Source organism: Bubalus bubalis, chromosome 12, assembly GCF_019923935.1.
Source record: "Bubalus bubalis isolate 160015118507 breed Murrah chromosome 12, NDDB_SH_1, whole genome shotgun sequence".
Classification (NCBI taxonomy): Eukaryota; Metazoa; Chordata; class Mammalia; order Artiodactyla; family Bovidae; genus Bubalus; species Bubalus bubalis.
The window spans coordinates 73,148,540-73,171,509 of record NC_059168.1 but is presented as its reverse complement, the minus strand read 5'-3'; the positions used below and the strand labels follow the sequence as shown (position 1 = coordinate 73,171,509).

At 36.3% G+C, this 22,970-nt stretch overlaps 1 protein-coding gene across 3 annotated transcripts in view; it reads right to left on the bottom strand.

The window, feature by feature from the left end:
- The window catches only part of ASXL2 (ASXL transcriptional regulator 2), a 109,742-nt gene that overhangs the window by 63,840 nt on the left and 22,932 nt on the right, over window positions 1-22,970 (bottom strand). For 2 of the 3 annotated variants that reach the window (XM_044926156.2, XM_044926152.2), the window contains exons 2-3: window positions 4,764-4,846; window positions 1,189-1,191 (exon numbers count right to left, since the gene is read on the bottom strand). In XM_044926156.2, the coding sequence (XP_044782091.2) occupies window positions 1,189-1,191; window positions 4,764-4,846 (86 nt within the window). The remainder of the gene's footprint in view (window positions 1-1,188; window positions 1,192-4,763; window positions 4,847-22,970) is intronic. The other variant, XM_044926153.2, reaches the window with a different exon arrangement.

The window sequence follows — 22,970 nt, the reverse complement described above, 5'->3', positions numbered from 1 at the left end:
CTCCAAGAAGCTGTGTGAGTATATTCAGGAGGCTGGAGTTTGAATTACCTCTGGGGTTTGTATGCATGCCTGATGGGATACTTTGCAATCACAGGAAGAAGTAATGACTCAAGAGAGGAGAAAAGAGGAATAGAGGGGAGGGGAGTACTGAGTTAGCCTTCCTGTAAACTGGGAAATCTACATCATCAGACAAAAAGGAAACATGTTAAGTGTTTGAAAGACTATTTTAAATACTGATGGCTAAGGACAGCCATTTGCTATACAAGTTACACTGGTTCAGGATAAAATAAAACCCTGAATAATTTCTCTTAGAAACTGAAGTAATCAAATGGTATCATGTCTCTCAAATGGATACATGTCTCTCCGAATCCTTGATTTCATTTGTAGTGTCTTGAGAGGAAAACAAAAATAGCTATCCTTTCAACATTTAGAGTCACCTAAATGTATAGCATGATCTAGAATCAATAACCCATCAGCTAAAGTGAGAATGGGGGTTTTTCAACCAAGTCAACCCAATAAATAAAATCTTTACCCAGTGAACAATACTAACTGTAAAAAGGAAACGATATAGGTAAAAATAAATGATTAAAAGCTTACAGAATTTTTTGTAAAGGTTCTGACAAAACTTCAACTTTGGAACAAGCAATTCTGTGTCAAAGAGCTCAAGACTAGGGAACTACTGCCCAGTTATCATTCCTATGTAAGTTAAGAGAAAAACCAATTGGGCTGTATTTTAGGCATGAAAAATTTAACAAGGAAGTGAGAAGTCACAACAAATTTTTAAAAGCCATTTATAATTTTCTGAAATAACTATTTATTGTCAAACAGTACAGAAACTTTTTTTTTAAACATATGACCAAATACCACAGAGCATCTATCTAAATTCCCAATAACTGTTATAACCTAAAAGTTCCAAATTCTTTTTAAAAAAATTTTTATCTTTTCTTCTTCCCAAAGGTTATTCCAACTCTTTTCACATCTTCTTATCTGTTCTCAACAGAACTAAGCTACTTTTAGAACACTCTAAAATGTTCTTTTCACCTGAAACAACAAAATAAATCCATATCTTCTTTCTTCCCTGGGACTTCCTTGGGAAACTCTATCTTTAAAAGGGATTCACTTAGGAATTAAAAACAAACAAACATAACGGAATGCCTGAAATCATTAAGTTATTGTGAGGGGGAAAACCTTCTTTTTCTGTTTTCTAAAATGCTGGTATGCTTTATAGTTATAAGGAGCATTTAATTCAAATGTTATAATATTCTAAGAATACTGTACATGTTTCTAATTAATTCATTCAAAATTCCATACTTTGGGTAAATGATTTTCAATCTTACCACCTAACCTCTCAAAGGGACTACAATCTTTCTCAACCAGGAGTCAATCACTTCATTTTTAATACTTCGTTTTGTTGACTGGTTCTGGCAAAATATATACATAATATACAAGTTACCATTTTAACCATTTTAAGTGTACTATTCAGTGGCATTAAGCAGATTTGCAATGTTGTGCAACCATTACCACTATCCACTTCTAGGACTTTTTCATCATCCCAGAGAGAAACTCTGTACCAATTAACAGTTAAGTCCCTATTCTCTCTACTCTCAGCCGCTGGTAACCTCTATGCCATCTCCTGTCTCTCTGAGTTTGCCTATTCTAGGTATCTCATGTCAGTGGAACTGTACAATATTTGCCTTTTTCTGTCTGCTTATTTCACTCACCGTGTGTTTTTCAAAATACATAGGTATCTATCTACCTATATACACATTCTCTTTCATATTCTTTTTTAAAATTTTTGTTGTATTATAGTTGATTTACAATGTTGTATTACTTTCCATGTATATAGTACAGTGATTCAATTATACATATACTCACTTAGTGTGTTTTTAAGGTTCATCTATGTAGCATATATCAGAATCTCACTCCTTAAGGCTGAACAATATTCCACAGACTGTATATACCACATTTTATTTATCCATTCATCTGCTGACAGACACTGGAGCAGCTTCCATTTTAATATATTTTTAAATGAAACAATATAGTAGGAAATAACTAAAATTAAGCAAGATTCTTCAAAATAGGGGGAAGAGAGAAAATGTAAAAAGTGGAAAAGCTTGTATTAAGGATTAAGGAATGAAAGTAAAACTGTAAAAAGGAGCACAGCTTCAATAAGCAAAGTATCTATTTCATCTCATAACCTACCTAAAGGTCTAAAAATTGTAAGACTACCATGTGACACGTCATGCAACAAGAAGGTAAGCTATAACTACATGTGAATGTGACCTTCCAATCACTGATACTCCATATACTCATTAACAAGTAGGTTAGCAATGTCTATTACGTGCCAAGCCTGGGGGGAAAGGGGGAAGGGAAGGAGAATGCCAAGTGGATGGAGATAATGTCCTGCCTTCATAGAGCTACTAGCTTAATGTAAGCTATAGAGAAGATACATGATTTTAAGACCAAAACAATATGCAATTTCAAATCTTAAGTCCTATGAAAAAAGAACACAGAACACTATTAAGAAACTAAAAATGGAAAATGAGATCTATTAATAGATCAGGAAGTCAAAGATCTCTGAAAAAGACATACTCAAGTTGACACCCAAAAAAAATAAGAGTTAACTGAGTAAAGGGGTCAGCATGTACAAAGGCTAGGTGGGAATGCCCATCCCTACAAAACTGGGAACTAACAAAAGTGACCCCCCCCCTCCAAAGTTACGGGAATGGACAAAATTGCACTTGAGTTGGAGAGAAGATAATGAGCAAAAGAACTGAGAGGAAAAGTTTACAGAGGAAGAAAGAAAATTAGAGTATCTGTGGACACTTCAAGTAAGGAAACATTTCAAGAAGGAAGTATTAATAGCAGTCATCTGTGTTAAATAATGCTGAGTGGTAAGACAGTGGTAAGACAAAACTATAAGTTCTGTAAGGTAACAAAATGGAAGTCACTGGAGACTTAAAAAGTACTGCTTTGTGGTCACATAACTGTATTACCACAATAGCTTAATCAAGAACAGCTATTTGTAAGTTGTCACTAAGTGAAGCCAGAAGCTATTTTTGATGACTCCACCATCTTGCTACATTTTTTTAAGTTCTTCCTTTTTTCCCCCTTCTGTTCTTATTTAGTATTCTTTCTTATTCACTGTTCCTGCCTACTCTCTAGAAATAATAATGACAAGTTTACAGCCACAGAGCCTTACTATGTTAGAGATGGATGATCCTGCAATTGTCATTTAGACCTAGGGCACTGTTAAGAGTTTGATCTCCTTATACCAGGTTTTCTGGTCTATTTCCTCAGTGTGTATCTAAAGTCTAATTTTATGAAAAGAATTGAAATCTCTCGCTTATTCCTATTCTAGAAAATTCTATTGTGTCACAAAAAAGATATTAAAATGCCTTAGCAGAATTTGTTCCTCAAAGTAACTAAAATCACTATCATTTTCTCCTGTAGCCTATACAGATATCTAGGATTAGAGTATTATGCTTTAATCTAGTAAGTCTAGCCAAACTCAAAAATTTTGAATAATGTCATTGATAAATTAAGAGTGATTAATCTTTTAATAATTTACAAGAAATATGTTTAAGACTCATTCTTCACACATTTTAATGGTTTAATTTACAAATGATCACATATTTTTTTAGGGACATATTAATTATACAGAGATAAACTTTTACTTCATATTTAATATTAACAGAGCAAAGCTAATTTGTCCCCAACCTACTGACATTTGGCCACATATCAGTTTTTAACTGTATTACTAAAAGAGAGCCAACTTAAAAAATCTGGAATTTCATGTTAAAGAAAATAAAAATTAAAAAATCTCAAACGTGCAATGGCTATTCATCAAAAAATATACAATCCATCTACAAATATTCCAATATAGCTATTTCTCAACAGCAACACCACTGGCATCTGAGCGGAACAATTCTTCCCTGGGAAGGGCTGTCCAGCACAATATGCATGGAAGACATTTAGCACCCTTGTTCTATTCCCGTTATCACCACAGTGCTCCCTCCTTTCTAGTCATGGTGATAATCAAAATCTAGTCATGGTCCCCCAAAATTCTGAACACTTTCCCTATGGCTGTTACACAAATTTCACCCCTGACTGAGAACAATTAGTAGCACAGCAACCTCTTTCTCTTAATGAAAATGTCTCTAATGTAGACACCCAGATTTCTGCCTTAACATATAAAGTATATTGAACATAACCTTAATATTTCTTGATGACAGAGGGTCTTGACTATGAACAGTGACTATTATGTACTGTTGTAATATAATAAAGCTCTTAGAAATTAAAGTGTGTTTTATCTTTGGTCCTATAATAATTGACCCTGGCTGTTTTATTTGAACGTAAGACTATTACTTAAAACACATACTGCTGTATATATTTTTTACACAATTCTTTTTGGCCAAGGTTATTTTTTCCTAGACTACATCTACCATTCTCTGAACTGTTTAGAGTATTTTTTATTTGCTAATGACCAAGCTTATTACATCAAAAGATGTGGATGAAAATGGCTCCAGGTCTCCTAAGAATTAAAGTGCATGGGTGTGGCAATAGCTATCTTATAAGAAATTTTTTCTAACTTACTTTTGGTTTTCTACCTGTGCTATGACTGAAAACTCCAAAGATCTGAATTCAACAAATCATAAATTAATAAAGCAATTATTACTAAATAATCTTTGAAGACTGCTATATACTACAAAATATTCTAATCGAGTATTATAATTATTACAAATAACACTTAAATAACTCACCTGATTTCTTTTAGTCCTTCTCTCTGGATAACTTGAAGAATTTCTTTATGACTCATGGGTGTATTGGGATATTTTTCTAAGACCTGAGAAACAAGTATATAGTAACAAATTATTTACTTAAATTCTTATAATTATGCATGTAAACTATATTTCTTATTCTTATTATAGCTATGTATTAATTTCATCCAGCACATACAAATCCAGAGACCTTTCATCCCTTAAATTTTGGGATAATAAATGAAAAATTAATGGACATTCTTTAAATAGGACATTCTTATCTTCAGTCACAAACCATACATCAAATCCCAAAGCAGAAATGAGTCAAAAAAGATTACTAATTATTATGAATGCATAATATGAAATTATGCTTACTTTCTGCCTCCAACACCACATAACATAACTACCTGTAGACTTAACTGGAAATAGCTTAAAGAGTATCCACCTTAACATTTCCAAACAAAGTCTAGTACATTTTGGATGTTCAGTAATTTCCTAACCAAAATAAATGAACAATATAATGAAATTAAACAGTATCTGTGTTCTGGTAAAGAGGATATAAGCAAAGTTTATCCTGTCTCTCCTCTTGAATATGACTAAAAACCTGGACAGAGTACATGGAGCAGCTAGTTTTCTGAGGACTCTGAAAATGGAAGCAGTTGGTTTTGAGGAGGAAACCAAAACCAGAAGTACTACTAACCCAGCAGTGAGTTTCCTGGTTTTATTTCCCCTAGGATCACTGAGTCCAGACTTCAAAGCACCCCCAACTCAGAACTGCACAGTAAGTGCAGACAGAAATGGCTTCAAAAGAAGTCTTCCCTTTTTCTGTCTGAAAAGCCGTCAAGGAAGCCCCAAAAGGGGAGGAAGATCTTCTTGGTTTTTTCCCTTTCTCTCAGACCCCGCTCCCAAGCAATTCAAAGGCAGCAGCTGTGGCAGGGATGGTACCAGCAGTGGCTGGACAGGGACCTAAAACTTCAAGAAAGCGGATTCCTTCCAATCCTATGAATGTGGTGGGAATTCCTAAGGTTTATATCCTTTTTCTACCATCCTGTTGGTTGGCATCAAAGGCAGATGCAGCTGTGGAAGTGTGTAGCAAAACGCTGAGATGAAAACATGAGTTATTTAGCCATAGGACTAGGAAGAAAGTTCTCTAGGAGCCAGAAAGTGTCAGGAAACTTGCAAAGAGAAAGGAACTCAAAAAGTGACACCAAGAAGTTCGACAAACACTCCTGGGGTCACCCAAGAACTAAGCATGTGGACACAACCCTAAACACACTATCCGGTTCCCAAAGTTAGCACTCAGTGGTACATATGCAGGACAGATAGAAACAAAAGTTTTAAAAACTAGACACTAGAATTTTAGTGCACAGAAGACAGGCCAAAACTTGGGACCTGAACCTAAAAGGCCAAATGCCTGCTTAAAAAGCACCCCCAATCCCTCAAAATAAAGTACCAACAACATTCTCCATAGGACTCAAATGAGACAGTATCAAAGTTTCACTGCAACAGAAATGTCACAAAAGGAAAAAAATGTCTAATACACAAACCCAAATCACTTGACATATGAAGAAAAATCTCAGTAACTCAACAAAGGAAAAGACAACCTACAGACAACAAACTTGAGATGACACAAACGCTGGAATTTTCAGGTAAAGATTTTAAGGCAGCTATTACAACCATGCTGCAAGAAGAGGAAAAAAAAAAAGAAGCGAGAAGACTATTCTTGGGGGGAGAAAAACAGAAGTATTAGCAAAGAAGTAAGGTTGATTATACCATTGTGTGTGTACCTGTGTGGTGTATAAAACAAAATTAAAATTAAAGACTAAAAACTACAATCCAAAGTAAAATCCAAAATTCTCTAGAGGGGCTCAACTGCAGAATGGAGGTAACAGGGGAAGAGAGTCAGTGAACCTGAAGATTGAGCAACAGAAACTATTCAATTTGACAAACAGAAAAGTTATACGGGGAGAAAACAAAAAAACAGATGAACAGAGTCAATGGGCATGTCCCTAGAGTCCCAAAATGAGAAAATAAAGAGTAGCATGCACAAAACATAATGTAAAGGAATAGCAGCAAAAGCTTAGCAAATTTGGTGACAGATACACACCTACAATTTCAGGAGAACCAATGAATCTCAAACAACATAAATTCAAGGAAATCTATACCCAGATATATCACAACCAAATTACTGAAAACCAAAGAAAATTTTAAAACCTTGAAAGCAGCCAAGGATAAACAGTATTTCACTTAGGAGAACAACAATTCAAGTGACTCAAGTGGGTTTCTCATCAGAAACCATGAAAGGCAGAAACAGTGAAGTACATTTTTGAGTGCTGAAAGACAAGGACTGTAATTAAAACACTCCTGTCCAGCAAAAATATCCTCTAAGAATGAAGAAGAAATTAAGACATTCTTAAAGGAAAATGAAGAATATTTTCCACTAACAGACTTGCTTTAAATTGCTTTCTTATAAGTCAATTTTGTATTCCTCCTTTTCTTTTTATACAAATTTTAGGCAGAAACTCTCTTTACCTGAATCATTTTCCATTCTTAACCTGGAACCCTTGGCAATTAGTGGATGAAAGTGAAAGCTAAAACTGAACCAATCTACATTATACTATCAAAGGAGTTATCAATTAGCACAGCAACTGTATCACAAACAATAGATACAAGATTTATGTAATAGATATCACTTGAAGTCAGATATCTCAGATCAGCCACTAAGGTATCAAGATGTGATATCAGCAACTACCATTTATAAAGAAGACACAAACAAGTGCTAATCATTCTCTCAGTTAAATGTTTCAGCAAACCTTAAAAGGGAAGCATCATTACTCCCATTTAAGAAGTTGGATAACTAACCCTCAGGATAGTTATCTATTGTTATAGATAACAAATCGTAAATTTGCTAATAGCTAAGCAAATTTCCAAACATAATGCAGCAAGGTAAGTGGGAGTCATAATTCAAACTCAGGTCTACCTTGCAGCCTACAGCGCACTGTGTCCTGTGTCTGCACCTCTTTCCTCATTTGCTTAACCATAAAATCCAACAAATAAGCTTGTTTACATCTTCCATGACCTCTGCTACATCAGATGTTATTAACCTTTCCCTCTTAAGATACTGCTCTCTCCAGACTCTTTTTTTCCAATATGTTTCTCCGTAGTCTTTTCGTTGTTCTTCGGTTGCTAGACCATGTCTGACTTGAGATTCTATGGACCACGTAGCCTGCCAGGCTTCTCTGTCCAACACATTTCCCAGGCAAGAATACTGGAGTGGGTTGCCATTTCCTTCTCCAGTCTTTTTCTATGGCCACCCCCTAAATATTTCACAAGCATCATTTTAGAGCTTTTCCTTTTCACTTCAACTCTCCCTGAATAAAATCATCCATTCCCAAGACTTCATCAATCACTCCCATTTTGATAAATGAAAAGCAGCAGCACAGTCTGTTTATAACTGCTTTTAAACATCAACCTTGTATGTTTCATCTCAAAATTAACATGCCCCAAATTTAACTTACTACCTTTATCCAACTTAAGGCCTATAACAGAAAACTGGACCTGTATTTACTATCTATATATTAAAATCATATAAAGTTACTAAAAATGGAGAAAAATACATCATGGACACAGATAGCTCATAAAATAATTAAAACAACTGAACAGAAAACATAAAGTAACATTTGCATACTGAAATACTTACAGATAAAATTATATGATGTTGGAGATTTGCTTCAAAGTTATAGAGGAAATTTAGATAGAGAATAAGTATTGCAAGGCAGGCTATAAGTCAATAATTATAGAATCTATAAGATGGTACACAAATATTCATTATATTACTGTTGACTTTTATGTACACATTCAATATCCTATAATAAAAATTTATGGAAGAAACAACAAAGAATGCTTGATTTCACAAACAATCAAATGCAAAAAAAAAAAAAAAAAGTCATATTTCAATGGTTTTTTTCCCTGCTACTTTGGACAGCAAAAACATGGCAATAATAAAACAACACCATGAAATGGATATGTACACATAATCCAGTGTACAAATTCAACTTTATTCAACATTCAACTTTAAACTATTGATAATATAAGAAAATATTCATTGTTACTCAATAAAGAAAAAAGTTTAAAGGTTTCTTATCTAATAAAAAGATATTAAGAAAACCAGTATATTTACACAATTGAATATTATATAGCTACAGATGAAAAGAAAACACGCATTCAAATCTAGGTGTGGAATCCAAGTACCGGACAACACAATGTGGGGCGGAGTGACTTCAACAACTCAGATTTTCAAAAGTCAGGGACACATCCCTCTTTGGCCCTTCCTTAACCCTGTCTTGAAAATGAAGAAGACAAGTCATTCTGAACCATACAGACAAGGACACACCCTAAGAATGGTATAAAGTCAGCCACTGTTTCCACTGTTTCCCCATCTATTTCCCATGAAGTGGTGGGACCGGATGCCATGATCTTCATTTTCTGAATGTTGAGCTTTAAGCCAACTTTTCCACTCTTGTCTTTCACTTTCATCAAGAGGCTGTTTAGTTCTTCTTCACTTTCTGCCATAAGGGTGGTGTCATTGCATATCTGAGGTTATTGATATTTCCCCCAGCAATCTTGATCCCAGCCTGTGCTTCATCCAGTCCAGCGTTTCTCATAATGTACTCTGCATATAAGTTAAATAAGCAGGGTGACAATATACAGCCTTGACATACTCCTTTTCCTACTTGGAACCAGTCTGTTGCTCCATGTCCAGTTCTAACTGTTGCTTCCTGACCTGCCTACAGATTTCTCAAGAGGATATGCAGCCAAAGCCATATCTAACTATTAGGTTGGTACAAAAGTAACTGCAGTTTCAGCCACGAATTTTAAATCATAACTCAAACACATCTTTATTAAGCAAAATAGGAACCATTACAATCAACACATTTTTGTCAACAAGAAGTAAGTTTATTATTCCTGTAGCATAAATCCATGCTTCGGGATTCGAGGAACTCTTGGAAAGCATTTTCTGCCTCCTGCTGGTTGTGGAAGCATTTTGCCTGCAAAAAGTTGTCAAGATGCTTGAAGAACTGGTAGTCGGTTGGCGAGGGGTCAGGTGAATAATGCTGGATGAGGAAAACTTCATAGCCCAATTCGTTCAACTTTTAAAGCGTTGGTTGAGCAATATGAGGATGGACATTGTCGAGGAAAAGAACTGGGCCCTTTCTATTGACTGATGCCAGCTGCAGGCACTGCAGTTTTCGGTTCATCTCATCTATTTAATGAGCATATGTAATGGTTTTACCAGGATTCAGAAAGCTATCAGGGGATCAAATGGGCAGCAGACCACCAAATAGTGACCACCTTTTTTTGATGAAAATTTGACTTTGGGAAGTGCTTTGGAGCTTCTCGGTCCAACAACTGAGCTGGTTGTCACCGGTTGTCATAAAATCCAGTTTTCGTCGCACATCGCAATCTGATCGAGAAATGGTTCATTGTACAGTAAGAGAAGACAACATTTCAAAACAATGATTTTTCTGATTTGCAGTCAGCTCATGAGGCACTCACTTATCAACTTTTCTCACCTTTCCAATTTGCTTCAAATGCCAAATGACCGTAGAATGGTCAACTTCTACTGTAGTTTTCACAGGATCAGCTTTCATGACTGCTCTCAACTGGTCGTTGTTAACTTCCAATGGCCAGCCACTGTGCTCATCTTCAAGGCTCTTATCTCCCTTGCAAAACTTCCTTGAAGCACCTCTGCACTGTACATTAGCTAGCAGTTCCTGGGCCAAATGTTATTGTTGATGTTGCAAGTTGTTCTCCACTACTTTATGACTCATTTTAAACTCAAATAAAAAATCACTCAAATTTGCTTTTTGTTTAGCATCATTTCTATAGTCTAACATAAAATAAACAGCAAGTAATAAGTATTAGCAAAAAAATGAAAAATGTGCATTAAAATGATGTATAACATAACCACATTTAAGAATGTATTCCAATATGAAACAGCAAATTTCAACAATGTAAAACCGCAATTTCTTCTACACCAGCCTAGATGACTCATCAGTCTATTCACATGACAGTTAAGTAATCTTCCTAAAACTTAAATTACATATTCCTCTGATTTTTAACCCCTGTCACTTTTTAAAATATTAAAATCAAAACAAATCTGAATTCCTAACAGAATCTAAGAAATTCTACATGAAACTCATCTCACTTTTCTCATATTACCCTCTTGCCCTTTCTCAAACATAACCAATTCATTCCTAATTCAGGGCCTCTGTTCTTGCTCCCTCCTCTTGCAATACTTTTCCTCAGAAATTCATGGACTCTCTCCCTCACTTCACTTCTTCAGAGATATTCCTGACCACTCTAAAATACACTCAGACACTCATAAGCAACACCATCCCTACAGACACACAATTTTATTACTTTAACCAGATTTTCCCCCTACCTTTACTGAAATATAACCGACAACACGCTGTGTAAGTTAAGGTGTACAATGTGATGACTTGATACATGTATATATTGTTAAATGACTGCCACACATTAAGGCTAACTTAACACATTCACTGTCTCACATAGGCACCTTTTTGGGTGTGTGGTAAGAACATTTCAGATATGCTAAGCAAATTTCAAGTTTATAATACAGTATTGTTAATCACAGTAACCATGCTGAACATTATACCCCAGAACACATTTATCTTAAAACTGCTAATTTGTATCCTCTGACCAATATAGCCCAATTTCCTCTACCACTCAACCCCTGGTAACCATTTATCTACACTCTCTGTTCCTATGAGTTCAACTTTTTTGGATTTCATATATAAATGAGATGATGCAATATTTGTCTTTCTCTGTCTGGCTTATTTCAATGCCCTAGACTGCCAATAATACTAAACATTAGGCAAGAACTAAACTTTACAAAAATATGAAGCAACATTAAGTTAAATCCCAAGACTTCACTCCCTATAAAGTCACTTATATGTTCTATTAATATTTACATTACAAATATTCAAATAAAAAAAAGACAAAATAGTAAGCTATTCTGCAAGAAAAGCAAGGGTAAAATATCACAGAATAAGCCCCATTCATATGTAAGAATACTTTGGTTAATTAATCATAATGAGGCAAAATATCAGAGTCCAAATCCCAACTCTACCAGAAAGTAGTGATGAGCAAACTGGAGGATGTGGTTGCCCTACTGTTCATGTGAACCAGCGGCTTTCTGTCCAAGGAGCTATGAAGTGGAAATTAATAAAAATTTCTTTGGAATATCAAATCTTAACTGAAAGGTAACAATTAATCCACTATCAGAATGAAATGAACTCTATTTAGAATTTAAAACTTTTATATTATCCATGGTAATGGTAATAATAAAAGTATTTTCTAATTTATTATCCAGGGCAAGGAATTACTTTAATATGGTTGAACTTTACTATTTATATATAAATACTTAATACGCTGACAAGACATTAAGCTACTGGAAATGGAGACCTGAAATTTGTGGGGTTTTTTTAATATTATTTTTAATTGGAGGATAATTACTTTATTGTGATGGTTTCTTCCATACATCAACACAAATGAGCCATAAGTATACATATGTCCCCTCACTCTTCAACCTCCCTCCCCCCTCCCTCCCCACCCCACCCCTCTAGGTTGTCACAGAGCACCAGCTTTGGGTTCCCTGTGTCATACAGTCTGTGTTCTTTCTTAATGAAAATTATTTTCATTGATTTTCTAGGTGTACTGTTTTTTAATGAAATAAAATAGAGGAAGCCAATTAGTTAAAACTGCTTAAAAGATGTTTACTTTCCTTTAAAAAAATAAAAGTTTATGACCAATACCTTTATATACTAAGCATTTTAAATTAATCTTAATTTAGAAATTTATGCTAAATTTTCTCAATATTTAGAACTATATATCATTTAGTCTAAGGGAAAAAAAGAAATGTTGATAAATTAAATACAAGCACTCTATTAACTTTTTTTTGGAGGGGGGAATTGGGGGGCTTCCCAGCGGCACTGCTGGTAAAGAATCTGCTTGCCAGGGCATAAGACACACAAAGAGACGCAGGTTCCATCCCTGGGTTGGGAAGATCCTGTGGAGTAGGAAAATGGCACCACTCCAGTATTCTTGCCTGGAAAATTCCATGGACAAAGGAGCCTGGTGGGCTGCAGTCCACAGGGATTGCAAAGTTGGACACGACTGAGTATGCACGCACTTCACTTCATTAACTTTTAAGTATGACCGTTTTAAAACATACACAAATTCAGAGAGAACACTACAATCAACAATTGTCAACACATGGCTTATTTTGTTTCAGCCATACCTGCAGCCAGGCCCAAGAATACTGGAGAGGGTAGCCTATCCCTTCTCCAACAATCTTCCCAGCCCAGGAATCAAACCAGGGTCTCCTGCATTGCAGGTGGATCCTTGTATGTGGGTGGGAAGCATACAAAGTGGATTATCCTGAAAAAAATCTCAACATTTCATCCAAAAATACTTACTATAGATCTCTTAAAAAGGATAAGGACTAAAAAAAAAAAAAAAAAAGGCTAAGGACTATTTTTTAAAATAAAAATACCACTTTACTCCTCAGAATGTAACTATAGTTCCTTAATTATCAAATTATTTAGACAATGTCCTCAATTTTCATGGGGAAGAGAAAACAATGTTTTTTTGACAGTTTGTTCAAACCAGTATACAAAGAAGACCCATACATATCACATTTTGTTAACACATATCTTAAAGTCTTTTAATCTATGGATTTCTCCCTTTTTATCTTGCAATTTATTTACTGGAAAAGAAAAAAAAAAACAAGAAAACTATAATTTCCCACATTTTGTATTTTGCTAACTGTATGTACTCTGAACATATTTCCTGAAAATTAGAATTACCTAGAGGGCTGCACAGATCCAGATTTTATTTCACAGAAAGAACATCACAGTGTTGTTTACTCTGCCCCCTCCACACCACCCCCGCCACACACACACACAAGAACACACAGGATAGCTATGGTCTCTTTTCTGAGATGTCAAGATGAATCAGGAGAACAACTCATATAGAAAAAAGCAGGATAATTGTTTGAATCTATCCTTCTATTTATTATCAGAATAATTAGCTAGTTTTTCTAGTATACGCCAACGGTGACTGGTGAGTATGGCTTTTTTCTTTGACATACCATTAGGAATATTATGAATACAATTTTATGTAATGCCATTATGAATTTTAATATATTTTACACTTTAATTACTGTGTTTTCTCATTTAACCTATAAACTGGTTATTCACAACCACTATCCCTTGTGTATATACCATTTGTATGAGCTCTCATTTTCATATTAAATATATTAAAACTTCTATTGTCACATTTACTGCAAATACTTTTTCCAGTTTATTCTTCATCTTTTCATTACTGTTGTTTTTCCATGGAGGCTTTTATTGGTTTCACATATTATAGCTCATTAGTCTTTTCTTTTGATTTCTTTTAGCACATCTATGTTTATTCTCCCTTCAATAGCTTAGTATTTTTCAATCTTTCCATTTGCATTTAACTTTTAATTTCCTTAATTTTTAATAAGAAAATGTACATAAACAGAAAAATGTACAGACAAACTAGAGAAACCCAAACGGGAAAGATGAAGAGGAAAATAAAACGCCCACGTCTATTTGTGAGCAAAAATATCATACTCCATCACATTATCACTACAATACTATTACTGTAGAGCTATTACTATTACATTATTTCACCACGAATTAATTTTAATTGGAAAGACTGCTTGTTTCACAAAACATTTAGTTTACTTTAACCACAGGAGGGCAGTGTTTATCAAACCAAAAATCATTCCATTGGAATTGTTCATGAACTTACAAAACAATTTTTAGAAACTATTTTATAACAAACTGAGTAACTGTTGAGAAGAATTAAAATCAACACTACACAGAATTAAAGTATAAATTTGTTTTTTAAAGCGTACTTAGTCCATCTACTTCTTTACTTGCATATTCTCACATCCAGCTAATACAAGGATATAAAATTTATACTTTTCAATATTCAAGAATTATATAAACAGGTCCTAAATTTGGGTTTGATTCTCACCTAATTAAAAGCAGTATTTCAATTACTGCTGCATTTCTGAGTTCATCACAAATAGGAGCAGATATGTAGAGCCTGAATTTTGTGTTATCTAGAAAATTTTACTTTACATTTAAAATATACATATGAAAACATGCTAATCTTTACAGATTTACATCAGCGCCCTGTGGCTTATTCACTGTCCAAAAGCTTTAATTTAATGTCACAGTAGTGAATGAACTCCACCAGGAAACATGCAGAATGAGAAGTGGTAAGAGTCTATGCTAGGGAACTAATATGCCAATGATAAAGGGTCAGAGAAGAAAAACTAGCAAATAAACAAAGGAGTAGCCAAAGAAATAGGAAGGAATACAGAAGAATACACTGCCTCAGAAAAGACAGAAGCATTTTAAAAAGGATAAAGTGATCAGCAATGTCAAAACCCCCCTAGAGGTTGAGATGGCAACTTCAAAGTCTTCTGTATTTAGCAACAAGAAATTCTTAGCTTTACAAGTTCAGATTCCATTTAATCACAAGGGAAGAAATCAAGCTTGAGGAGGTTTAGCACTGAATGGGAGGTCCAGGAGTAGCAACAAGGAGTTAAAGCAGCTCTTCTTAAACAGTGAAGGAAAACATGGAATCAAGGAATAACTGCTTTGTCAAATGGACCTGAACAAGTTCCACTGAACAGGGTAAGTAAGGAAACAGAGGCATCCCTTAGCCATACCAACTCTTCCCATGCCAATTTGAGAGGCAAATAGCTTGAGAGTTTGACAAATTTCTCTTTTTCCAAACCTGTGCTATTTACAATGTGACACTCAGAAACAAATGAAGTCAGAGGATGCAGTATTCCTCACCTACCAAACTCACTATACAAACACTATGAGTTCATGAGCTGAACAGATAATATGGAAATATGGAATTAAGGCAGAAGGAATAGCTGATAGAGCCAAACATCTTACCTGCCTACTGAACAGTATCTGTTGATCACTCTGTCCTGAGATGCACTCTTCTGTTCAGCTTCCTTGACACCAGACTCTCCTTGCTTCCCTCCTATCTCTCCACTAGCAACTTTTCGTTCTCCACAAAGTTGATCTTTCTCAAAATTCTCTTATCCCCAGTTTCTACTCTCCTTGGACATTTTCATCCTCCCATGGCTTCCAAATACTGCTTTTAATTAGGTGAGAATCAAACCCAAATTTAGGACCTGTTTATATAATTCTTGAATATTGAAAAGTATAAATTTTATATCCTTTATTAGCTGGATGTGAGAATCTGCAAGTAAAGAAGTAGATGGACTAAGTACTCCATACACACCTGCATTGTTTATCACACTGTATTTATTATAACTGCATCTTAAATCATCTGTCTTGCCCACTGGTTTAGGCTTCACAAGGGCTGCAATGCCAAAGAATGCTCAAACTACCGCACAATTGCACGCATCTCACACGCTAGTAAAGTAATGCTCAAAATTCTCCAAGCCAGGCTTCAGCAATATGTGAACCGTGAACTTCCTGATGTTCAAGCTGGTTTTAGAAAAGGCAGAGGAACCAGAGATCAAATTGCCAACATCCGCTGGATCATGGAAAAAGCAAGAGGGTTCCAGAAAAACATCTATTTCTGCTTTATTGATTATCCCAAAGGCTTTGACTGTGTGGATCACAATAAACTATGGAAAATTCTGAAAGAGATGGGAATACCAGACCACGTGATCTGCCTCTTGAGAAATCTGTATGCAGGTCAGGAAGCAACAGTTAGAACTGGACATGGAACAACAGACTGGTTCCAAATAGGAAAAGGAGTACGTCAAGGCTGTATATTGTCACCCTGCTTATTTAACTTATACGCAGAGTACATCACGAGAAACGCTGGACTGGAAGAAACACAAGCTGGGATCAAGATTGCCGGGAGAAATATCAATAACCTCAGATATGCAGATGACACCACCCTGATGGCAGAAAGTGAAGAGGAACTCAAAAGCCTCTTGATGAAAGTGAAAGTGGAGAGTGAAAAAGTTGGCTTCAAGCTCAACATTCAGAAAACGAAGATCATGGCATCCGGTCCCACCACTTCATGGGAAATAGATGGGGAAACAGTGGAAAGAGTGTCTGACTTTATTTTTCTGGGCTCCAAAATCACTACAGATGGTGACTGCAGCCATGAAATTAAAAGACGCTTACTCCTTCGAGGGAAAGTTATGACCAACCTAGATAGCATATTCAAGAGCAGAGACATTACTTTGCCAACAAAGGTTTGTCTAGTCAAGGCTATGGTTTTTCCTGTGGTCATGTATGGATGTGAGAGTTGGACTGTGAAGAAGGCTGAGTGCCGAAGAATTGATGCTTTTGAACTGTGGTGTTGGAGAAGACTCTTGAGAGTCCCATGGACTGCAAGGAGATCTAACCAGTCCATTCTGAAGGACATCAGCCCTGGGATTTCTTTGGAAGGAATGATGCTAAAGCTGAAACTCCAGTACTTTGGCCACCTCATGCGAAGAGTTGACTCATTGGAAAAGACTGACGCTGGGAGGGACTGGGGGCAGGAGGAGAAGGGGACGACAGAGGATGAGATGGCATCACTGACTCGATGGACATGAGTCTGAGTGAACTCCGGGAGTTGGTGATAGACAGGGAGGCCTAGCGTGCTGCGATTCATGGAGTCGCAAAGAGTCGGACACGACTGAGCGACTGATCTGATCTGATCTGATCTGATGGAAGACAAGTTTCCTTGCTCTTAAGCATTAAGCTATACAGTCTCTCAATCAGTTATACATCCACACTACTCCTAAAACTAACTCTTAACAAACATTTACTAAGTGCTTCTTAAGTGCCAAAAACTGGATACACAAAAATGAGTAAGAAACAAGCCCTGTAGTTCACTGCTAGGGTTGAGATTGAGTAGGGGAAGAGAGAGATGGACATTTATAATTCAAGAGATGAAACACTGATAACATCTATAAAGAACTATGGAAACAAAGGTAAAGAATATTAATTCTTCCTATAAAAATTTATTCAAATGCAGAGTCAACTACAAAATAATAAAACACTGAAGTATCAACTAACAAGCTTTGTCAAATCCACAAAGGGAAATGAACAGAAATATTTTATACCTTGATTAGGGTGGTGGTTACACAAGTAACCAGAGAACTCAACTTACTCATAGCTGAAAATGAAACTGTTTTAATACCTAAAATGATCAAAGCAAGAAGCAGTGACTGATACCCAATAAAGAGGGTTGGGGATGGTAGGCAGGGCAAGTGAGAAGAAAAGATGTAAGTTCTCTGCTTGATAAGTAAATAAATCTTTAGGGTAAAAGATATCACATCCATGTATACACAAACAAAAATAAAAATGGGATGCCAAAAAATGTTGGACAATATACAGCAAGTCCTTGCTTTTAAGGAAGTTAGTATTCCTTTTTTTTGGGGTGGGGGATGGGGGGTTGGTCATGTGGCATACAGGAACTTTAGTTCCTTGACCGGGGATCAAACCCATGCCCAGTATTGGAAGCATGGAGTTTTAACCACTGGGCCACCAGGAAATCCCCAGAAGTTAGTATTCTAATGGTAGAAACACACAATAAATACGTAAGCAAAAAGAAAATTTTTTCAGATAGTGATAAATACAATGAACAAAATAAAAGTGATAAGTAATTTTTTTTAAATTTTCAGATAGTAGTTAAGTGCAATAAAATAAAACAAGGCGAGGAGTTTAATGAGACAACTTTAATGGGAAGAGAGAGAGCTGAGTAGTCAGGATCAATGACCACCCAACATACAAGCTGACAAATGAGTGACAAGTTGCCAGGCATGGGAATATTTAATATGTATTTGATTAGTTCAAAGGCCATGAGAAGTTTTAGTTTATAAAGTCACATGGAAAATAAAATTCAAACTAATAATAAACATTTCATCATTTGTAAGAGGTTTCACTTACAAAACAAACAAAATCCAGGTAATATTTTTTAAACAAGCATTAAGGAAAATGTTTCATCTCTCATCTTCCTTTCTTTCCCATTCTTTCCTAGCTCCTCCCCCATGTCCCATCTCCCTCCCATTCTCACCCATCCCCTCCTCCTCAGATACTTACTAGCATCAAAGCAACCATAAACAAGCAAAAAAAATTTTCTCACTTTTACAAACAAAAGGCAACAAGTTATATACAATATTCAATACATGACCTTTTTCATTGAATATATCTTGAAGGTCCTTATGGTATATTGAAAGCTTTTTTTTTCTTATAGCTGCATTATATTCCACCATGTGGATATACCACAACTTATTTAACCAGTCCCCTAATGATGGACTAGATAACTGCTTCCCTTCTTTTGCATTAGTATCCAGCAGAAACAACTGCTGCCCTGTATCACATCTCTTCAGCCCACGGATGAACTCGGCCTCATTTGCTGTAGGCAGTTCCACTTAACACTGTCCATTCCACTTCATGCTGATAGTGGCCTATCTCAAGGTTCCATGAGTCTCTCCACTTCTCTGCCTCAGGAACTTCTCTTACCCAAAGGGAGCCCAAACAGCAGCACAGCAGCCCAGTTCAGAACAGCAGGGGAATAAGCATTCTTACCAGAGTTAGCAATTCCAAACCAACTGCTGGGGAGTCAGTATAGCCTTCTTCTCTCAAAACTGACATAGCTTAGCTTCTGCTGCTGCTGGGTATCCAAAACTAGTCATCAGCAAAGGCAAACCCTGAGCCTCCAATTTGGTACAACCACTCAACGAGATGAGCTAAACACTGGATGGCAACTTGACAACACTGGGCATCCTCCACCCTCAAAAGGCAGCAATCTGCCCTCACTGGCACTGACAATGATTCTGGTAAGTCTGCCCTCCCTGCCTTCAGTGCCTCAGCCAGCACCATTATCCAAAAGTACCTAGTTGCAACAACACGGGGTATAAGACTACCTCAGACCACATGACTTGTGCTTACATTGAGGAAAATTTAACCACGGGCACTGAGCACTCATGTCACATATGCTATGCGATCAAGACACAGTAAGCCTTTTAGGGTACACTGCAGTAAGTGCATCCTAAAAGTACAATCCAGTGGTATGAACAGAAATAGGATTGTTCCTAGAACCCTAGTGAGCAAAAAAAAAGAACCTGTTTCCCATTCCTGCAACTTTAGGCTCTGCTAAAATCAGAGATCTTTATTCCCATGGGGCAACATTTTTAATCAGAGGACTTTGAATCTGAAGTTAACAACTGTTAAGTCACTTTGGGCTCCTCATGCTGATGGACTAGGAGGCAAAAAAAAAGGAGTTATAATGTTGGGGTAACTAACATTACTAGTTAGGTGGTTTTCAATGCTTACAAGGGTGGTAATAACAGGCAACAGCAGCATAAGGCAAAGGCATGATAAGAGAAAGGCAAACAGGGGTTCAGCCCCTTCAGGAACGATAGTCTGGGTCACACTACCAGGCAAGGATCTCAGATTAGCTGAAGTCTGGCCAAGGGTGAAGAAAATCCAGAATAGATGGAAGTGTAGGGAAATGAATATATGGTCTTAGAACCTGCTGCTGTCACACAGACCACAGCTTAGTCTGTTAACCACCCTGTATTAAGTCATTTTTAGAGACTCCCGTCAGCCTCTATCTTGAGAAACTGGTAACAAGAGTGGGTTTAATACAGAGTGCTAGCTGTGTAAGAAATAAACTGTAACAGAGTCTTCCAATGTCCTGCAACACTCACAATGCCGACGTTCCACCTCTCACAATGCAGCTCTCTGTACCTGACATAACTTCCCTACTCCTTTCTATGTCTGAAAGTTTATCTGTCATCTAACAAAACAGCAAACATTTCCAAAACTGGTAATCATCAATCCTTCAAGGGTTAAGTAAGAAAGGCACTAACACACTACATACCTGAGAAAGTAAACTGACATACCTTTCTGGAAAGCAATTTAGTGAACATGTAACTTTAAGGGCCTGCCAAAGGCTGACATCCTCTTACCCAGCAACTTTTCTTCTAACAATTACAAAAGCAATATAACAGAAATATACAGGACAGCTAGGCACAAAGGTGATCCCTGTAGTACTATTTGTAACAATGGTAAAAATAAACTACCTTAATTTCCAACATTAAGATAATAAAGTGAATCAATTTAACTCTCCTCATAAAGAGATCTTTAGTTCAAGAGCAAAGCAGAAACCACAAGCCGTTTTATCTTTATGGCCCTCCAATTAGACAATACTTGAAACATAGTGCAAGTGTTAGTCACTCAGTCATGTCCGACTCTTTGTGCTCCCTGACTGTAGCCCACCAGACTCCTCCATCCATGAAATTCTCCAGGCAAGAATACTGGAGTGGGTTGCCATTTCCTCTTCCAGGGGATCTTCCTATCCCAGAGATTGAACCCAGGTCTCCTGCAATGCAGGCAGGTTCTTTACTGACTGAGCCACCAGGGAGGAAATCAATAAATTATTTCTACATTGAAAACAATGGTATGTCATCATCAAAGATTTCTTTAACCAGAGCTTTTGATGATTAGGAAATGCTTATGACACACAAAAACTACAAGCAAAACTGGTTACAACATAAGATTTCAGCTAATGTCAAAATGTTGATAGTATTATCTTAGATCAGAGTTATTAACTTACAGTCTAGGCCGATAGAACACAAGCTGGCTTCAGGATTACATGAACTCCTTTGGAGTCTTGTATAGTATTTAGTGACTGTATCTTTTTCTGAAGAGAAGAACCACAGCTTTCATTAAATTCCAAAGGGGAACTTTGACCCTAAAACGACTAAGAATATGTCTCTTTAACACTTTTGTTTTTAAACTTTCCACAAGGCACACTGCTAGCCAGATAATCAAGGGGAAAAAGGGGGAAATTAGTTAAAAGTGTCCATAGTTCACAAAAATAAATAATGAATCCCTAACAAAAAATTAAAGGACCTGCATATTGAGACATTTCCTTAAAATACTTCTATCAGCTCAAGATGTATAATTTTCCTTTGTTTATATTTCTTATTTGCCCAACTCTTGTCCACATTGGAGGAACAAGATTTCATACAGGGTTCAGCCAACAAAGAATAAGGAACCAGAGGAGGAAACCAATGTGGGTAGTATCACTCTGCAAATATAATGTGTTACTATCACAGAAGAATTTCAGTAAAAGGACTGTATCTCAGCTAAAAAGCAAATTCCAAATTCTAGGGTTGTTAGGCCATCCTTCAAAAAAATGTCCAATAAAATGAAGTGGCCTAAACCATTCACTAGAAAATGGAATTGGGATAGCAATCATAGATCCTAATTAAAGTTAGGGTGCATCTCTTATCCCAACCTTCCATCTACTACAGCTCTCATTTATGATTATAAAACAGAAATAGAAATATATGAATAATAAAGCCAGTAAGGGTGAATTCAAAGATGTATCAAACTCTTCAAAAGTTCTTTTTCTCCCATTCACTAATGGAACTGTTAGAAAAATTGCTTATTTATTAGGAAACATCATTAATTACAAAAACCATAAAGAGTTCAGTGTTTCCCAGGTGGCACTAGTGGTAAAGAACTCACCTGCCAATGTAGGAGAATCAGGTTTGATCTCTGGGTTGGGAAGATCCCCCTGCAGGAGGAGATAGCAACCCACTCCAGTGTTGCCTGGAGAATTCCATGGACAGAGACCCTAGCAGGCTACAGTCCAAAGGGTTGCAAAGAGTTGGACACAACTGAAGTGACTTAGTATGCACAAAGAGTTCAAACATTTTCTTACTGTTATACAATAAAACCATACGTTAGAAAAACTAAAATAATAAAATTCCCTAGTGGTTCAATGGCAAGAACTTGGTGCTTTCACTACCAGAGCACAGGTTCAATCCCTGGTCAAAGAACTAAGATCCCGCAAGCCACCAGGTATAACAACAAAACACACACACACACACACACACACACAACAAAATAAATAAATAAAGCTCTGGTTCAAAGGATTAAAATACCCTTTTTCTGCCTTTGCACAGTGTAAAAGAAAAAAAAAACCCAGAGGCACTATGAAAAGAGAACTTTATTAAATAGTGAAGGAAAGTTGTACAATACAAGAGAAAGAAATTGTAACTTGTAGTCACTTTTATATAAACAGATGTCTGACTTTCACCATGATGACCTTCTAACACCAACGCTCCCTGCTCTAGCT